The sequence below is a fragment of the Dipodomys merriami genome, unplaced genomic scaffold (genome assembly GCF_024711535.1).
Source record: "Dipodomys merriami isolate MVZ:Mamm:240054 unplaced genomic scaffold, mDipMer1.0.p SCAF_2, whole genome shotgun sequence".
Lineage (NCBI taxonomy): Eukaryota > Metazoa > Chordata > Mammalia > Rodentia > Heteromyidae > Dipodomys > Dipodomys merriami.
In genome coordinates, this window is record NW_027203381.1 from 91,169,030 (window position 1) to 91,186,343 (window position 17,314).

At 35.1% G+C, this 17,314-nt stretch overlaps 1 protein-coding gene across 2 annotated transcripts in view; it reads right to left on the reverse strand.

The window, feature by feature from the left end:
• The window catches only part of Epha6 (EPH receptor A6), a 772,033-nt gene that overhangs the window by 427,490 nt on the left and 327,229 nt on the right, over nt 1–17,314 (reverse strand). For both annotated transcript variants that reach the window (XM_070030423.1, XM_070030424.1), the window contains exon 4: nt 11,603–11,758. In XM_070030423.1, the coding sequence (XP_069886524.1) occupies nt 11,603–11,758 (156 nt within the window). The remainder of the gene's footprint in view (nt 1–11,602; nt 11,759–17,314) is intronic.

Genomic DNA, 17,314 nt, shown 5'->3' on the forward strand with positions numbered 1-17,314 from the left:
CAAGAATAAGGAAAAATAGATTTGGGGGTTATGGTAGTATATGAGGAATACCATCACCTGGTAGACTGAGGAGAATTTTGTCTCAAGTTCAAGGCTAGCCTGGGCTAGACTCAATTTAAACACATACACACATATACACACTCACACACACAAAGAAAACAGAACAAAATGTCATAATTTGATGATCAATATTTCTTCTTCTTGGTTGCCAGCCTATGGTGTTATGGGAAGTTAGTAAAAAGTTTAGGTGGTAGATCTAGTGGTCACTAGTTTACTGGGGGTCTGGATCACCAACTCTTTTTAATCTCTCTCTCTGCTCACTGGATGCCATGAAGTAAGCAATTTTGTTTCACTATTGAAGAGGAACTGAAACCATAAGCCAATATGTCTTTCCACCATTAAACTGATTTCTTTAGGCACTTTTTCACAGAGTGACAAAAATCTGCTCACACAAATTGATCCCAGAACATAAAGTCACAAAAGAGTATAGTTTATTATGTTCTATTTTGCCACTTCTTGAATGATTACCTTTGTTAGTTTAATGACTACTGGGAATGTAATAATATTGTTTCCTAACATAAAGCAAATTTATTCATAGTCACGAGCTTGTAAATGAGAAGCAAATAATTTAGTGTTAATATGTGTCAAAGAACTACTATAATACCACAAAAATGTTCTAGGTAGCCATGTAAAAATATTTAGGTAGATGGCTTTATGAATGAGTAACCCTAGAATATTCACTAAAAAGATAAACGCATTGGGACAAAGAGTGCAAATTTTCCCCCAAGTAAGCTATTCTATATAATGATAAAAATAATTTAAAATTCCATTTAGCTGAGTATGGGTGGCTCACACCTATAGACCTAGCTTTTGAGGAGGCTGAGATCTGAGGATTTCAATTTGATGCTAAATCATGCAGGAAAGTCTGTGAGGTGAGACTCATCTCCAATGAACAACCAAAAAAGTTGAAAGTGGAGCTGTGGCTCAAGTGATAGAGAGCTAGCTTGAGCAAGTATACTCAGGGACAGTGGTTGGATCCTGAGTTCAAGCCCCAGACCACTACTACCTCCACCAACAAAATGTATCACTTATTTAGCACATATAGTAATTGAAATGTTGAAGGGAGAACTCAAACTGTAATTTCTTAGAAACACTATGTCAAAAGTTCAACAAAACAAACACCAGGAAAGGGTACTTGAAAGGGTTGGGAAAAGTGGGATTAGAGAGAAGGGGTAGATAAATTAAGAGAAGAAGAGGGGAGACTGTAATAACAATCAGTGTATCTCATACAAAATTAAGGAAAATGAAGGAAGGGTTTTGGACTGGGAGGAATGCATGAGACTGATCAGAATGCATTATATTCACAAACTGCTTTGTTGAATGGCAAGTACTTTGCACAACTATGTAAAAACAATAAAAAATTAAAATAATCTCTATTAAGCCATTTTTTTGCAATTTCAATTTAACTTTATTTTTGGCGATTCTGCAAATGGAACCTAGGACTTCATGTCCCCTAGAAATGCACATTTTTACTTAAGCTATACAATTAGTCCTTTTGTTTTTTATTGTGTTTTTGAGATAAAATGTTGCTAACTTTGCCCAGACTAGACTTAGACTTGTGATCTTCCTGTCACTGTTACCCAAATAGCTAGGAGTACAGGTGTTTAACACCATGCCTACCTATGAATTTTAATTTTATTTACTATTATAGCATTAATCTAATGTTGTTCCTAAGAAATCTTTAAAAATGTGTTCTATAAACTAATTTTTGTATTCTTCTTTGGACCACTTTTGCTTTATCTAAAAGTTTTAGTTATTTCATTAACTATGTATAAATTTGGAAATGGATGAAAATTATTCATAAAATTGACACAAATCTTGGCATAGAAAAAGAACTATCTCAGTTTGATAGGATAAACAATAGAGTACAGGGACAGATATTAATCATGTCAATGTTATATAATTCATTAGAGATAGAATGATATCTATTCTTTTTATGATTATAGATTTTTAAAAAGAAATTACCACATTGTATATTTCAGATAAGTAAAAAGCCTGACAAATAGATATTCAAAAGTATTTTATGCCAGGTGCTGGTGGCTCACACCTGTAATCCTACCTACTCAACAGGCTGAAAACTGAGGATCACGGTTCAAAGCCATCCCGAACAGGAAAATCCTTGAGACTCTTATCTCCAATAAACCACTAGAAAGAGCTGTGGCTCAAGTGGTAGAGTGCTGGCCTTGAGCTCAAGGGAGGAAGGACAGCGCCCAAGCCCAGAGTTCAAGCCCCATGACTGGAAAAAAAAAAAATAAAAGTATTTTATAAGCCAGGCACTGGGGTCTCATGCCAGTAATCCAAGCTACTCCCGAGGCTGAGATCTGAAGTTTGAAGCCAGCCTGGGCAGAAAAGTCCATGAGACTCTTATCTCTAATAAACTACTTAGAAAAGGATCGCTGGAAGTGGCACTGTGGTTCAAGTGGTACAGTGCTAACCTTGAGCTAAAGAAGTGCAGTGACAGAACCCGGCTCTGCATTCAAGCCTCAGGACTGGCGCGCGCGCGTGCGCACACACACACACACACACACACACACACAGACACACACACACACCACACACACACACACCACGCACACACACCACACACACACACCACACACACACACCACACATACACACACACCACACACCACACACCACACACACACACACCACACACACACACACCATACACACACACATACCACGCACACACACACCACACACACACACACCACGCACACACACACCATACACACACACACCACACACACACACACCACATACACACACACACACCACACACACACACCACACACACACCACGCACACACACACACACCACACACACACACATACCACACACACCACGCACACACACACACCACACACACACACACCACACACACACCACACACACACTGCACACACACACCACACACACACACCACACACACACCCACCACGCACACACACCACGCACACACACACCACACACACACACCACACACATACACACCACACACACCACGCACACACACCACGCACATACACCACACACACACCACACACACACACCACACACACACACCACGCACACACACCACGCACACACACACCACACACACACCACACACACATACACACCACACACACCACGAATATACACCACACACACACACCACACACACCACACACACACCAGGGACACACACACCACACACACACACACACACACACACCAGGCACACACACACCACACACACAAGAAAACCACCAGTCTCTGGCCTTTCTCTTGATAGCTTAGCCTCTTTTGCTGCATCTTTAATATCTTTACACATTCTGTTCCTCAATTGGATTTTGCCAATTCTGCTTTATGGAAAATTTCCAATCAGATTTAGCTGTTACCCTTTTTATGACAATTCCCAACTGTTCTCACACAAAATTGATCAGTTTTTTATACATTTTAACATAATAATATAGCTAACTTTAAGAATGGCTTAGTATTTCACATGATTTATTTTATTCAGTGATGAAGAATAACTCTATAAAGCAGCCATCAACATCCCCATTGTAAAGAAGAAAAGACTAAAGCTTTGCCAGTAACCCACACATTACAATGAGACTTTTGTATTCATGTTCACAAGTCTGTGATGTTCTGTTTTGACCCAAAGGCAGTGGTGCTATAATTTAAAAATTAAATGGGGAATTATATTTCAAATGGCATGAATACTAACACATATTGGGAAGAAGAGGGTTTCAGAATATATCTTTGTAAAAACTTGATATTACTGAGGACAGATAGACATAATTACATCAAAAGCATTTCCAACGAAGAGAATGTTTATATTATGAAATATGAGATTAACCTATAAAAATCCAGAGTATAGCAGAAAACTGCTAATGTTCTTAACCAATTACCTGTTAGGAGTGAGATAATACTTCTTAAAATATAGTTATGGCATTTGGAAACTTAAAGAGTAAACATTTATATCCCAAAATTTGTATGCCAGATTATGGGCATAAATTTGGTTTGTGGAAAAGGTCCAGAATAGTTTTCAACTACTCTAATCAATGCAGGGGAAAAACACATCTCAATTCAAACCCATAAAATAATTAATTATAAAAATATCACATAAATAAATAATGGAAATGTATCAGAGACTCTGAGATCAGAATAATTGGAAACAATTACATGATTAAGAAGCACCAAAATGTAAATTTAAAAACCACTCCTTAGTGTTAGATCTATTAAGTTAAACAGTATCCAGTTTCTCTAACACTGTGAAAAGTGCATATCCACATAGATCCTTTTCTGAGTTTGAATAGGTTAAAATAAAATGAGCACCCATTAGAAAATCAGATTATTGAAGATACTATGTACTATCATATTTGAGGAGGATATACAAAACAATGAGTGAATATATTCAAGCCAATTATTAAACTTTCCTTAAACTGAATAATGCTGAGGCCATGCTTATGAAGAATCCCTTTTATAATCTGATTCTGACTGGGAAAATTCTCCTTGAGTTCCTACTGTGGAGACTAAGGATAGCTTCATACTGGCAAGTGGGGAGTCAATTCTCCATCATCAACTGGGTGTTCTCTTCATACTTCTTATCAATGAATCATTCCCATATTACTTGGTAAAACTAATTCTACTAAAGTAAAAAAAAAATTATATGTAGAAAATCCATGAAACTCAAATGACATCTCTCCCATATTTGTGATTTAAGTTGGTAAATTTCAGTTTCATTATTTACAGATGTCTGCTTCTAATGGCATGGTAATTTTAATTTGAAAAATACAATATTATAATATATTAAGTAAGCATTTTGACCTGTTTTCTATGACAAGATAAATACAAAATATAACACAGCTTGCCAGAAGTAATAAAGCCTAGCTGTAAAACTTCTTCCTTTCTTCCTTCTGCAAAATGTCATTGAACCACTTGGTTGTAGAGTTTTATTCCAATTGTGATATGGAAAATTAAGGTTTCTTCTAGGCAAACTTAGGTTTAGAAAATAGAAAATAAAGATATGGGAATAATGGGCGAGAAAACAAACAGAACAGGGGTGATTGAACTGTAACTATCTTGTAAGTCACCCTGGGTGTGGGATCTAGCTAGTGCAGTTGAGAACAGGAAAGAACTGCTCTCCTGCTATGCCTCAAACACTATTTATTATACCAAAATGAGACAGAGAAAGAGAGAGAGAGACAGAGAGAATAATGCCTTTCTGAAGTGGCCAATTATTCCAGCAATAAAAAACTATGCTTTACAAATGTAAGCTTTAGAGCTGAGGTAAATTGAGGTTTTATGCTTTCTTTCCAATCACTGTCATTGTGTATCAAATACAAAGACATACTATTAAGAATGAAGTCACAAGAAGACTATTTTTACTCACAAGGTATTTGATTGCACGGCTAGATGATGACAACAACACAAAACAAAACCCTTAATGGCGTGTTTCAGAATCACACACACATCAATTACAGTTTTTGTTGGAACTATTCCATGAAGGGATCAAAAATGTTGTTAAATATTTTAATCTTCCAGCACCTGTTCAGCAGCTTCTTTAAAACACCAATTCCCTGTTTTATTTAAAAACAGGAGAAATAGAAAAAGAAAAATGTTAAGATCATGGAATATTCTTTTCTAGCTTTTCATTCAAGTACCTATGAGACATGTCCTTTTTGTCCATTCTCTCAGCCCTGGCTCTTTCTACTTGATAAGTATTTTTTAAAGCAGCTCTTATTTTTCCTACCTTGTCTAACTTAAGTGAAAGCTTCCCCCCTTTGGCCTGGAAAAGCCTTAGACTGTTATTTTGATAAGAGACTTCTTGGCAAGCATCGGGGTCTTCAATACTCTGCAATGCTCTCAGCAGCCCTAATTGACCAAAGTTGGATCCTGAGGAGCTTCCTCACAGTGCACTCTTTAAACTTCAGAACACAGAGTAATGAGTCACTTGAGAAATCAAGTTTGCAGGGGATAAAGTAGATTAAGACATCAGAGGAAAGATACCCACATTTCACTTCCAGTTTCTTATTTTTAATTCATTTGATATGTCTGAAAGTTCATGCAAAAGAAGCACCACTAATTATTTTTAAAAAGTGTAAGTTCCAAACTGCAAATATGCTTTGGAAAGAACTTATCTCAGCATCCTGACATTAAAAAAGATGTTACTGCTTGCAAACCCAAGTAAGATTACAACATGCTTACTGGAAAAATCAAATGCATGGGACAAGATAATATGGTAATTTTTTTTGGAGGAGAGCATTAAAGAAGAATGCTTCCTAGGATTCTTAAAGCTCTAACATTAAGATAATCACCTACTACATTTGTCTAGAAAATTTTCCCTTCTAAGACATTTACTGATGGCTTTTCACCTTTTGAAATCCATATACCCAGCGTGATGTATTGGTACATGCTCATGGTCCCAGTACTTAGGAAACTGAGTCAAGAAAGATCAGTTGAGCCTCAGAGTTTGAGACCAGCCTGGAGAACATTGTGTGATCTTGTCTCAAAAAATGATATTTTAAAATTACTTTTATATGTTTTAATTATCTTTACGTAGTTATATAAATGAGCTGCCAGTTAACAAAAATGTTTATGAGTACAAAATACCTTGGCCAATGTCACTTCTTTCAACATTCTCACCATTTCTCTACTACCCATCCTTTCCCTCACGCTTATTTTTTTACTGCATTCTTAATTACTTCTCTCTTTGTCCCTGATACTAAGGGAATAATGCTTACTTCTAAAAATATATTTATTTTAATTGCTAACATTAACAAAAACACTAGGAAGTGATAAGATTGATTCTTTCTAAATTCTCTTGCTGAACTAAAACACTGTTAGGAAGAGAATAAAAAAGGACATCTTTGTAGAGATATGGAACCTGCAATTTTTCATCTATTGAAATTTGACTATTGTTTGCAGTTAATGAAAATCAGGAATAATTGACTGCTTGTTGGGATTCCTGGCCTCAAAATCTGCATTTGTTTATGGACTTAACAAGATTCCCTTCTATCTACTTCAATGATATCCCAACTTGTAGTTTTTTTAATCTAATTTTTAGGATGTATGATTCTTTAATATTCATCCTTGCTGCTTTATGTATGTTGTACAAACTGCTACGGTCTCCCAGGACTAGTCATAGAATTCAGAAAATATTACTGTACCAGATGGCCTTTAGCCGCAAGACTTAATCAGTGTGTGTGTGTGTGTGTGTGTGTGTGTGTGTGTGTGTGTGTGTGTGTGTGTTGTGTGTGTGTGTGTACACACATACTCCAGTCCTGCATGTATCCTAGATACCTTCTCTGAGCTTTTTTTTCCATTCAAGGCTAGTGCTCCACTTTTTGGTAGTTACTTATAGATAAGAGTTTCATGGCCTTCCTACTGGCTTCAAACAGTAGTCTTTAGATCTTAGTCTCCTGAGTAGCTAGGATTATAAGCAGGAAACACCAGTGTCTAGCGTCTAGGTTTTAATTATCTTATTTCAGCCTATTATTTTTCCATTATGTAGGAATACAACTAGTGAGACTAGGAACCTACCTTCATATTAGTGACATGACATGTTTAATAGTTGGATACTAAATTATCAGAAAATCTTTCTAGATAAATTGTAAGGGAAGATTTTTTTTAAAAAATACATTCCTATAGTATCTGCTTTCAAATATTAAACCATTGTGACAGTTGTGTTGTTATCACTATAAATGTTATCACTGTAAAGTTAGGGGGGCTAAATAATCTGTCTAACCTTAGTAGCTGGTAAGCACTATTTCGCCATTCTACACTGGATCTAGAAGATATGTGTACTTACAAGTACACTGTGTATATGAGCATACTATGAGGATACTCCTTGGCTGAACTGTGGTAACCCAACTATATAGTACTGTATGTCACCCTTCCTTAGGAGTAAAACCTTCTGATTCCTGATAGTGAGTGATGCCAATATAAGCCACTCCAAAATGTATGTCTTTAGCCTATTGGTTGTTTTGAGAAATTATAGATATCGAAGAAGCTCCAAAATAAATGAAATTTCTTTTATAAAGAAACGTATATCTCAGCACATTACCTCTTTTGAGGGGAGAGGGTACTGAAAATTCAATTTAGGTGTTCTGCCACTTTCCCCCTTGACCTCTGCCCTCAGATCTTTATTTGCTTCAGCTATTTTTTTACACTAGTGTATTATGGTCTTGTGCTTTTCCTTGTGGCTAGCTTTAGACTGGGATTCCCCCTACATATGGCACCTGCTGCCTCCTCTCCTAGCATATTAGAGTGTCCTCTGTCTTAGTGAGCTGGATATGCCTGCCCCAATACAACCCCTGCATGGCTGAGATCATATAGAGGACATTATACCCAGCTCATTGATTGAAACAGGGAATTCTTTTGCCAGTTTTGTGCTTGGGCTCACATTGAACTGTGATTCTCTAAATCTCTGCCTCTTCAAGGTTTTAAATGGCCATTTCTATTTGTAAATGCATTTTTCTTTTTTTCTGAGGGAAGAGATGAATATATGAGATGGATATCTAGGGACTGATCATGAAGAAGGCTCTGACTTAAATCCATACGAGGCTTTATGTTTGTTTGCTGGTTATCTCCCCAATTCCTGCCTTTCCCTAAACCCTTCTTTTTAAACTTGCAAACAGTATCATTTTCTATTCTCAAACCATGAGCTTTGCTCATACCTTGTGTGTCCCTCAGATGGGTATCAATAAAGATTTGTTTTCCTTGTGCTAACTTGTCTCTTGCTACAGTCACCTGTCACAAGTAAAAACTGTGTTGCATAGAAAGAACATTTTATTCCTCTCCAACAACAATAGTACAGTCTTCCTTCTCTATAGCATTGTATAAGGATATCAGAAATAAATGTTTCCTAGCTTCTCTGTACTCTAGCCAAGGTAGAGAGCATTTATAAGATATAATTTACAAGAACAAGCATTATAAAGAAAAATGAAAGAAGAAAGAAAATTTCTGGTAACAAAAGTTCTGAAGAACTCACACTGATCCAGCAAAGTTTGAATATCTTACCTTAGCCATGTACCTTGTTTCATAAGATCATACTTTCATTAAAAGCACTGACTCTGGACTTGAGGTGATGTTCAATGAGTAACTATACATAAGAAGATGCTTGGCATCTCTACCTTCATTTGAAATCTGTCTCCTTTGCTATCTTGGGTCACATTTGTGCTCAAGTCTACATACAGAGATAGTAACTGAGGAGTGTTCATCTAAAACTGGTAATATATGTGTCCTTTTCAAGGCAAAAGACACTAAGTGTAACCAAGGTATTCTCAAGATTTTCAACAGATTTTCAGCAGCCAGGTTAACAGTAATCTGTTTCTCCCCACTGAGTCATACCTAGAAGTCTCCATCTTGCCTTTCTTACTTTCCTTCCATGAGTTCCTCCTCTCCTCCACTCACCTGGGGACCCAGAACAGCTGATCTGATCAATAAACCTCTTGTGAGAAAAGTCAAAATTACCATAGCCTGACGCCTCTTTCTTACCACAAGACAAGGCTCCATATAACGAGACTGAGATACTGGTCAAGCAGACCATTGTTTGACCAATGCTGATTGACTATACATGCTTCATTCCTAGCATCTGCGCCCCAGGAAGTGAAGGTCTAATGCCATCTTATGGAGAAGGAGAAAGGAGACACAAGCCCTGGATGATGAAAACTCAGTTTAATTTCTAGCCTTCCTGCCCTGCTCCTCCATTTTCCCCCTATAAAAGGCCTTTGTGTCACTGAGCATCCCAGGTGAAGCGGTGAGGAGGTGGCCTTTATGTATTCTTCAGCGCCAGATTTTCACTAAACCTGATTCTTTGCCACCAACTCTCCTTTTCTAAGTCTTAATCAATGTGTGAATGGTATTTACTCTAGTAACAAGATTAGACACATAAAGTAATAGTAAGGTTTGCCTATTAGGAAATATTTTTAAAAATAGGTAAGAGATAATACTCAGCATCATTTTCCTACTGACAGATTTATTTTTAATTCCTGGTGTTTGTTTTGTTTTCTGACACAGCAGTTGACTAACTCAAACTGGCCTCAACCTAACTGTGTAGCATAGGCCAGCCACAAGTATATCTTTTTCTTACCTCATCCTCCCCAGATGCTGGGATCAAAAATTTATACCACTATCTAACTTCTTACTTATAAATTTAAGATGTACTCCAAAGAAAAAATTGCAAGTAGTAATCTGCCAGGTTGTAATTTTCTGAAAAAAAGTCATTACTTTGCATTTACAATAAAATATTACAACTATTAATGAATTAAATATCTTAAAACAAGGATTTGAGCCAAAATCTGTAATAATTTAGCTAAGTTGATGAACTGTACCAGTTGAGGTTTAAAAATGAAACATTTATATTATAAAGAATATCTGACATAGATATAATTCCCAACCCATATTTCCATCTATGGAATCCCATGAGAAATAATATTTTGGCATCCATTAATCATCCAGAAGGACAGACTTTCCCTATAATATCTTCCCTAGGATTTTAAACAAGTCTCTTAAAGAGGTTACATTTTACTTCTGCCTTACATAGTAATTCTCTCATTATCTTCACTTGCACTTTTTAAGTGTATGGATAGTTCACAATATTTATAAAATGTAAGACAACTAATAATTAAAAATTTCTAGTTTCATATACTAAAATAACTGTGGAATTTAGATCTAGTAGTGTTTTGATCTCAATCAAAAACTGTGGGGAGATATTAAGAGATGTTGTGCAAAGAAATCTAAACAATAACTCTATCTTTACTTAGAAAGTGTTGACTCATGCCAAGGAGCTGTAGTACTTCCCTTATCCCTTCCTGTAATCTTTCCAAGGTAACTGGTCTTACATTGAGGTCTTTGATACATTTGGGATTAATTCTGGTGTGAGGTGATATATAAAGAAATGATGGAACAATTAAGTACTCACTAGACACAATGTTGGAAATGAACTACCTAACTTGGGATGGGGAAGGGAAATTGGGAGATAAAAACCTGGAAGAGGGTGAGGGAGAGTGTGACACTGTTCAAAAGAAATGTACTCATAACCGTACTTACGTAACTGTGACCCTCCGTACATCAACTTTATAAATTTTAAAATTTAAGGAAAGACAAATATCAAAGATGCTCAAACTTTCCTGCATATCAATTCAAGCACATTTCAGTTTTCCTCTAGGTTCTCCCTAACTCAACAAACTATTCCTAAATTTCTATGCCTTAAAGTGAAGAATGGAAGTTTGATTTACAGATTATGTTTTCCTAAATGGCCATACTTCCTTGAACACAGATTCAGTTATGAAAAATTATCAGGGCTCCAAATGAATAGTGGTATCTGTACATAAAAATCAGATTATGTTTTGAGGGAAAAATGCATTCCTCATGAGTTTGTGAAAATCAACTATGCTGAGAAAAGAGTGCTTTGTTTCCAGATCAAAAATAAAAACAAATAGCTTTGATAGTAGAGGATTTTTCACATTTATCTATTTTTAATATTTAGCATAGAAAGACAAAAATGGTTGAAATTGGGAATTCTATATAGAGAAAGAACAGACTTACTAGTGCAGGCCATGGAAGGAGGGTCTTTCTCTGCTCGGAAATAACCCTTTTCACACTGACAGACAGAAGTGGCTTCCATGTAGGTTAAACTGTGTGGAGGGCATTTGGAACACTTTGTGTTCCCAGCAAATGCTTTGTAGAATCCTGGTCTGCAAGCTGCAAAACAGGAAAGAGAATTTCTCTTTAGTTATCACTACAGTTCTTTCTCGTTTCAACATATTTTAAAACACATTTTACATACTTTGTACCTACTGAGTCTCACAGTCCAGTGCTACACATACATAGTAAAACCAATAGATATGCTAATATTAAAAATTTAGTCATTTCAACATAGTAACAATTCAAAATTATAATTTTGAAACAAAATTTCATAATTATAATTTTGAAAATTTAGCAAAATATTAATTTGTGTTTTTTTTTCAGTGCTGGAGACTTAGCTCTGGACTTTGCCTAGGAAAATACTTTGCTATTTGATCCATGCTCCCATCTCTAGCTAAGCTAATTTTTCTAAAAGCATACATATATATTTATTCTCACACAAATTCATACACTCATGAAAACACATGAAAACCTCAGATTACCTAAGTGTGTGAGGATGCCTATAACTGGAAGTAAAAGAGATGATTTTGTGTATTTGGGGAGATGGCATTATGTGACTCAGAATTATGTCATTCATAATGTATTTCCAATTCAGTTCTCGCCCAGTCCCTTTAAGAACCACAAGGACTAAAGCCCAACTTGGCCTTTGTATGTCTTTAACACTTTTGCTAGTAGCTTATTTTTCACTTGTGTGTGCTAGATAGTATATATCAATATAGTTTTTATGATATATTTAGTTTCTAAAATATTTTAAAAATTGATCTACTAATATAAATTAAGCAAACTTACTACAGTTCTACAGAGCAAAATTTCTATGAATTTATTTTTTCAATATCATAAATATCAAGAGTGTGATGAAACAGGTGAATCAAAAACACTCTCTTCTACAGAGAGTGTTCTACAGAGCAAAATTTCTATGAATTTATTTTTTTAGTAGCATCAATATCAACAGAGTGTGATGAAACAGGTGAATCAAAAACACTCTCTTCTCTGACTGCCTGACTTATTAAGATCATATAGATAATCAGTAAACAGACTATGGCATCAAACTATTTCTCTAAACCCTGCAGAAATTTAGAGTACATAAATATATTTAATCTCACTGCCATTTTTCGAACTAAAATATTCATTAGGTGTGTAATTTCTAAATTTGAGCTGTTACTAGTTCTGATTAATTGGAAGATAGTAATGAACTAAATTTATTTATAATTTGTCAATAATACATCTCTTTTCTACTTAGGCAACTGAAAGTATTTGAGTGGCAAGTTTTAAATAATTGCCTAGATAATTTAAAAAGATTAGTTTATGCAAAAATGGAATGATATTAGTCAATCTATAGATAATATGTAGCTTGCATTCTGGAAATTCCAAGGTTAACATGTCAGTGTTACATTAAAGACATGTATACAACAGCTAAATATTTTGTTTTCTTCCATTTACTAGTAATTCAAATTTTAGCACAGTATTAAGCAAATAAAAAGTAGCCAAATTTAATTTAATTTATGCACTCCTAAAATATCATTTCCATTTGTAACTAAAACAGGAATCGAGGAATAGTTGTTTAATAAATTCCCTAGTAGCTATAAAATACTCAGTTCATTTACCATTTCCTTTTACCTACTAAATGCTTAGCACCAGGTGGCTCTCATCATGGGCCTGAAGTACTTGCTCTTACCCAGCCAGATGCTTTTTTTCTTTTTCTGTTTTTATAGGTTGAGTCCTCTTTACACTGAGTCTCTGTTCACTGGTCATTGTTTGAACGAACTGACTCCATTGTCCAATTGCAATTCATACTACACAGCATTTAGGTGTTCCGTGTTTGTCCTAGCTTTGATTTTGATTGCTTGCAAATAACCTTAGAGCTGATACATGACATAGTTAATATCTAAAACCATTCCTCACTAGAAAGCATGCTTCATCAGCAGAGACTTTTGCCTGTTACCTTTACTAAAGTGCATCTCCAGGGCCTCGAAATGTACATGATTAAGTTCTGAAAAGGTATTTGCTGAATGGATAAGCTTTAATTTCTATGAATTTTCCATGTGTTATGCTTCCAGCCTTCTCTCCTGTTAAGAAATCTCATGTCTTCATCACATCCCCATGACCCATTCATCTTGCTACCTCTTCATTATCCTGTAGGCTTCATGTTTTTTAAAAAGTGACATCGCATTTCCCAGACTAGCTTAGATTCTCAGTACATCTGTATCTTTCCCACATTACTTATACACTGGCAAGTACTTAATGTCTGTAAGCTGCTCAGGAGCAGCACAATGCTGTTTGTGATGCAACAGGTGATTAATACCTAGCCTATTTCATTGAAAGGGACAATATTTGAACATGATCCAAATTAAATATCTACAGAGAGTCATGAATGACTTGCTCAATGCAGGCTAAATTATTGTATTCAATTAAGGGATACATGTATTTACTAGCTTAAAAGTGATTTAACTATGGATGAAAAAATGATCATATATGTATATATATTGCTAGGTAAAACATCAATATATATACATATATTAATTTTCCTTTTAGAAATCTTTATCTACATGAATTTCAATTGGGATTATATTATTTTTATTTTTTATTTTTAAATTTTATTTTTAAATTTTCTACATAGAGATATATTCATATATGTTATTTTCCCCTATTATATATATGTATATAAATAGAAACATACATGCAGATATAAACATAGGTATATATATCTATACATATGTGCATATATTCTACTAATACTGATATTAAAGATATTAGAGAACTATTATACTTGATACTTTCTTTTCTTTGTATAATACACATTTAAAATAATATGACCTATACATTTTTATCTTATATGATATTAGATTGTAAGTATTTTATCTCGTCACATCATGCTCTCATTACTACTATAGGAAAAGATGGCCATTACCATTTTCCTACCTATCCTACCTGGTATATTTCAAGCATATATTTAGTTTTCATAAATGCTTGACAATTTGAATGTATTAATGAATAAAAGATGAGCTTACTAATACTTAATATGGGATTATTAAAACTCTATACACAAAATGGTTCTTCTGTATATTTCTTACACTAGTGATTTGAAATTGTGTTCTTTCCTGTTAAAAATAGCTATCAGGCTGGGCACCGGTGGCTCACACCTGTAATCCTAGCTACTCAGGAGGCTGAGATGGGAGGATCCCAGTTCAAAGGCAGTCTGGGCAGGAAAATCCATGAGACTCTTATCTCCAATAAACCACCAGAAAACTGGAAGTGGTGCAGTGGCTCAAGTGGTAGAACACTAGCCTTGAGCTGAAAAGCTGAGGGACAGTGCCCAGGCCCAGAGTTCAAGCCCCAGGACTGGAAAAAAAAAAGCTATCCGTAGTTAAATCTTGGGAATTTTATAATTGCTTTTCTTATAATTTCTTAAATATTCATTTTTCTTCCTTAACCATGTATTTATTATGTTTGGTTATCATTTATAACTTCTTTTTTTCCAAAGACAATATAAGCCAAGTTTTCTTGCTCATTTGGAATCATGATAAGACTACTTTCTAACTTACATCAATACTGTAAGACTATCTTAGCTTTCTAAAAGAAAGAAATTATCTGATATGGCGGTTTCAATAAGTATGTTAGGAATTAAATCCTCATTGCTACAATGACATTTTAACTTCCATCATAATCATAGAGATCAGTTATTTACATTTAAAGTTTATTTTATTTTAAAGTTATTTAAATTTTATATCTATTGTCTCTGTTTTCTCACTGCTAGAATGAACTATTCAGTTACTGCAGACTACATTTTTAAATACTAATATTGACCATAATATTCTATTAATTGTTGCAGGAGTTGGGGAATGATAGCTTTGTGGCTGAATCTTATCCATTGACTGTTGTACAGTATGGAAACTAAGAATAGATTTTACATATAAGAGAATGATGTAATTCTTTTTTTTTTTTTTTTTTTTTTTTTGTCGGTCGTGGGGCTTGAACTCTGGGCCTGGGCGCTGTCCCTCAGCTCTTCAGCTCAAGGCGAGCGCTCTACCACTTGAGCTACAGCGCCTTAGATATGTATTTTAATGTTTTTTTCTTTCATGCATGTGTTTCTAACGCATTTATAAGATTATCTCTTTGTTGCTTTGTATGTCCCTCCCCCACAGTATAACCCCTGCTTTCACTATATTTGATGTCAGTATAACTTGTGGAGGAGATGGGGGAAAACCAGTTGTTTAAGGATACAGGTGGACCTGTTGCAACAACGAGAAGTACAAGTTCTCATGTCCAAAAGGAGCTTTACAACGTCGGTGGGGGGGGGGGGAGGGGGGAAGGAAAAGGATTGGGTTTGGGGGAGCAGGGAGGCTGGGAAGGGATGTGAAGGGTAAACAAAGGAGGAGGCTGCAATGCTTGGTAAGAAATGTATCCTGCCCATGTAATTGTAACTCCTCTGTACAGTATGTTCACAAATAAAATAAAATAAAATTAAAAAAAAGAGAATGAGGTAATTGATTTTGATTTTTTATATATAAAGTTAGATTTTATATGCCATACATTATATATGTTCTATAGTCTTCCTAGAAAATGTTTCTAAATACCTACTCTTTAAATAAAGTCCTAACTCATATTTATATATAAATTCTCTCACAGATTCACATCTATTTGAGAAAATTCATCTTCCAATGATGAAAAAAATTAGATTTCTTGCCACTCCTTACAACTCAGAAGCACCATTTTTAATATATTTTTATTGTCAAGATACTGTACAGAGAGGTTACAGTTATATGAGTATGATAATGAGTACATTTCCTATCAAGCATTGTACCCTCTCCTTTGTTTTTCCCCTACTGTCCCTTCCCACTTCCCTCCCCAACTATTCCCTCAGTGACCCCTCTTCCCAAGTTGTAAAGTTTGTTTTCAACATAATCTCTTGTACAATGGGTCAATCTGTATCCTTGTTTCAGCATTTTGTTATTTCTCTTCCCCTCCCCAAATCGTAAAAATGAATATACAAGATTCAGGGCAACATAATCAAATATAGTTAACAGGGGTTATACCATAGGGGGAAATACATACTAAAGAAACAGAAAAATCACATAGTACATTAAAAACAACCGTGAGAAAGATAATAATTTTTGTGTTTCTATCTTGGGGTTCATTTCACTTCGCATCATCTTATATGTTCAAATGTACATAGCTTTTGACTTCTTCTGCTTGTCTGGTAAGATTATCCTAGACATATACTAGTTATTGCAAATAAGGGAAACCACAGGACCTATGTTTCTTTGGGCCTGGCTTACTTCACTTAATATAATTTTTTCCAAGTCTTTCCATTTCCTAACAAATTGGGCAATGCCATTCTTTCTGATGGAGGCATAGAATTCCATTATATATAATATATATAATATATCTATATATCTATATATCACATTTTCTTGATCCATTCATCTAATGAGGGGCATCTGGGTTGGTTCCATACTTAGCTATAGTGAATAATGCTGCAATAAACATAGTTGTGACAAGCACTGTTTTAAACAAATGTATAACAGATTTCATAAGAAATTTATATAAAAATAGTTTTGCAACTACAACTGTGAAACCTTAGTCACAAGGAAGACAGTAAATATTCCAACAACA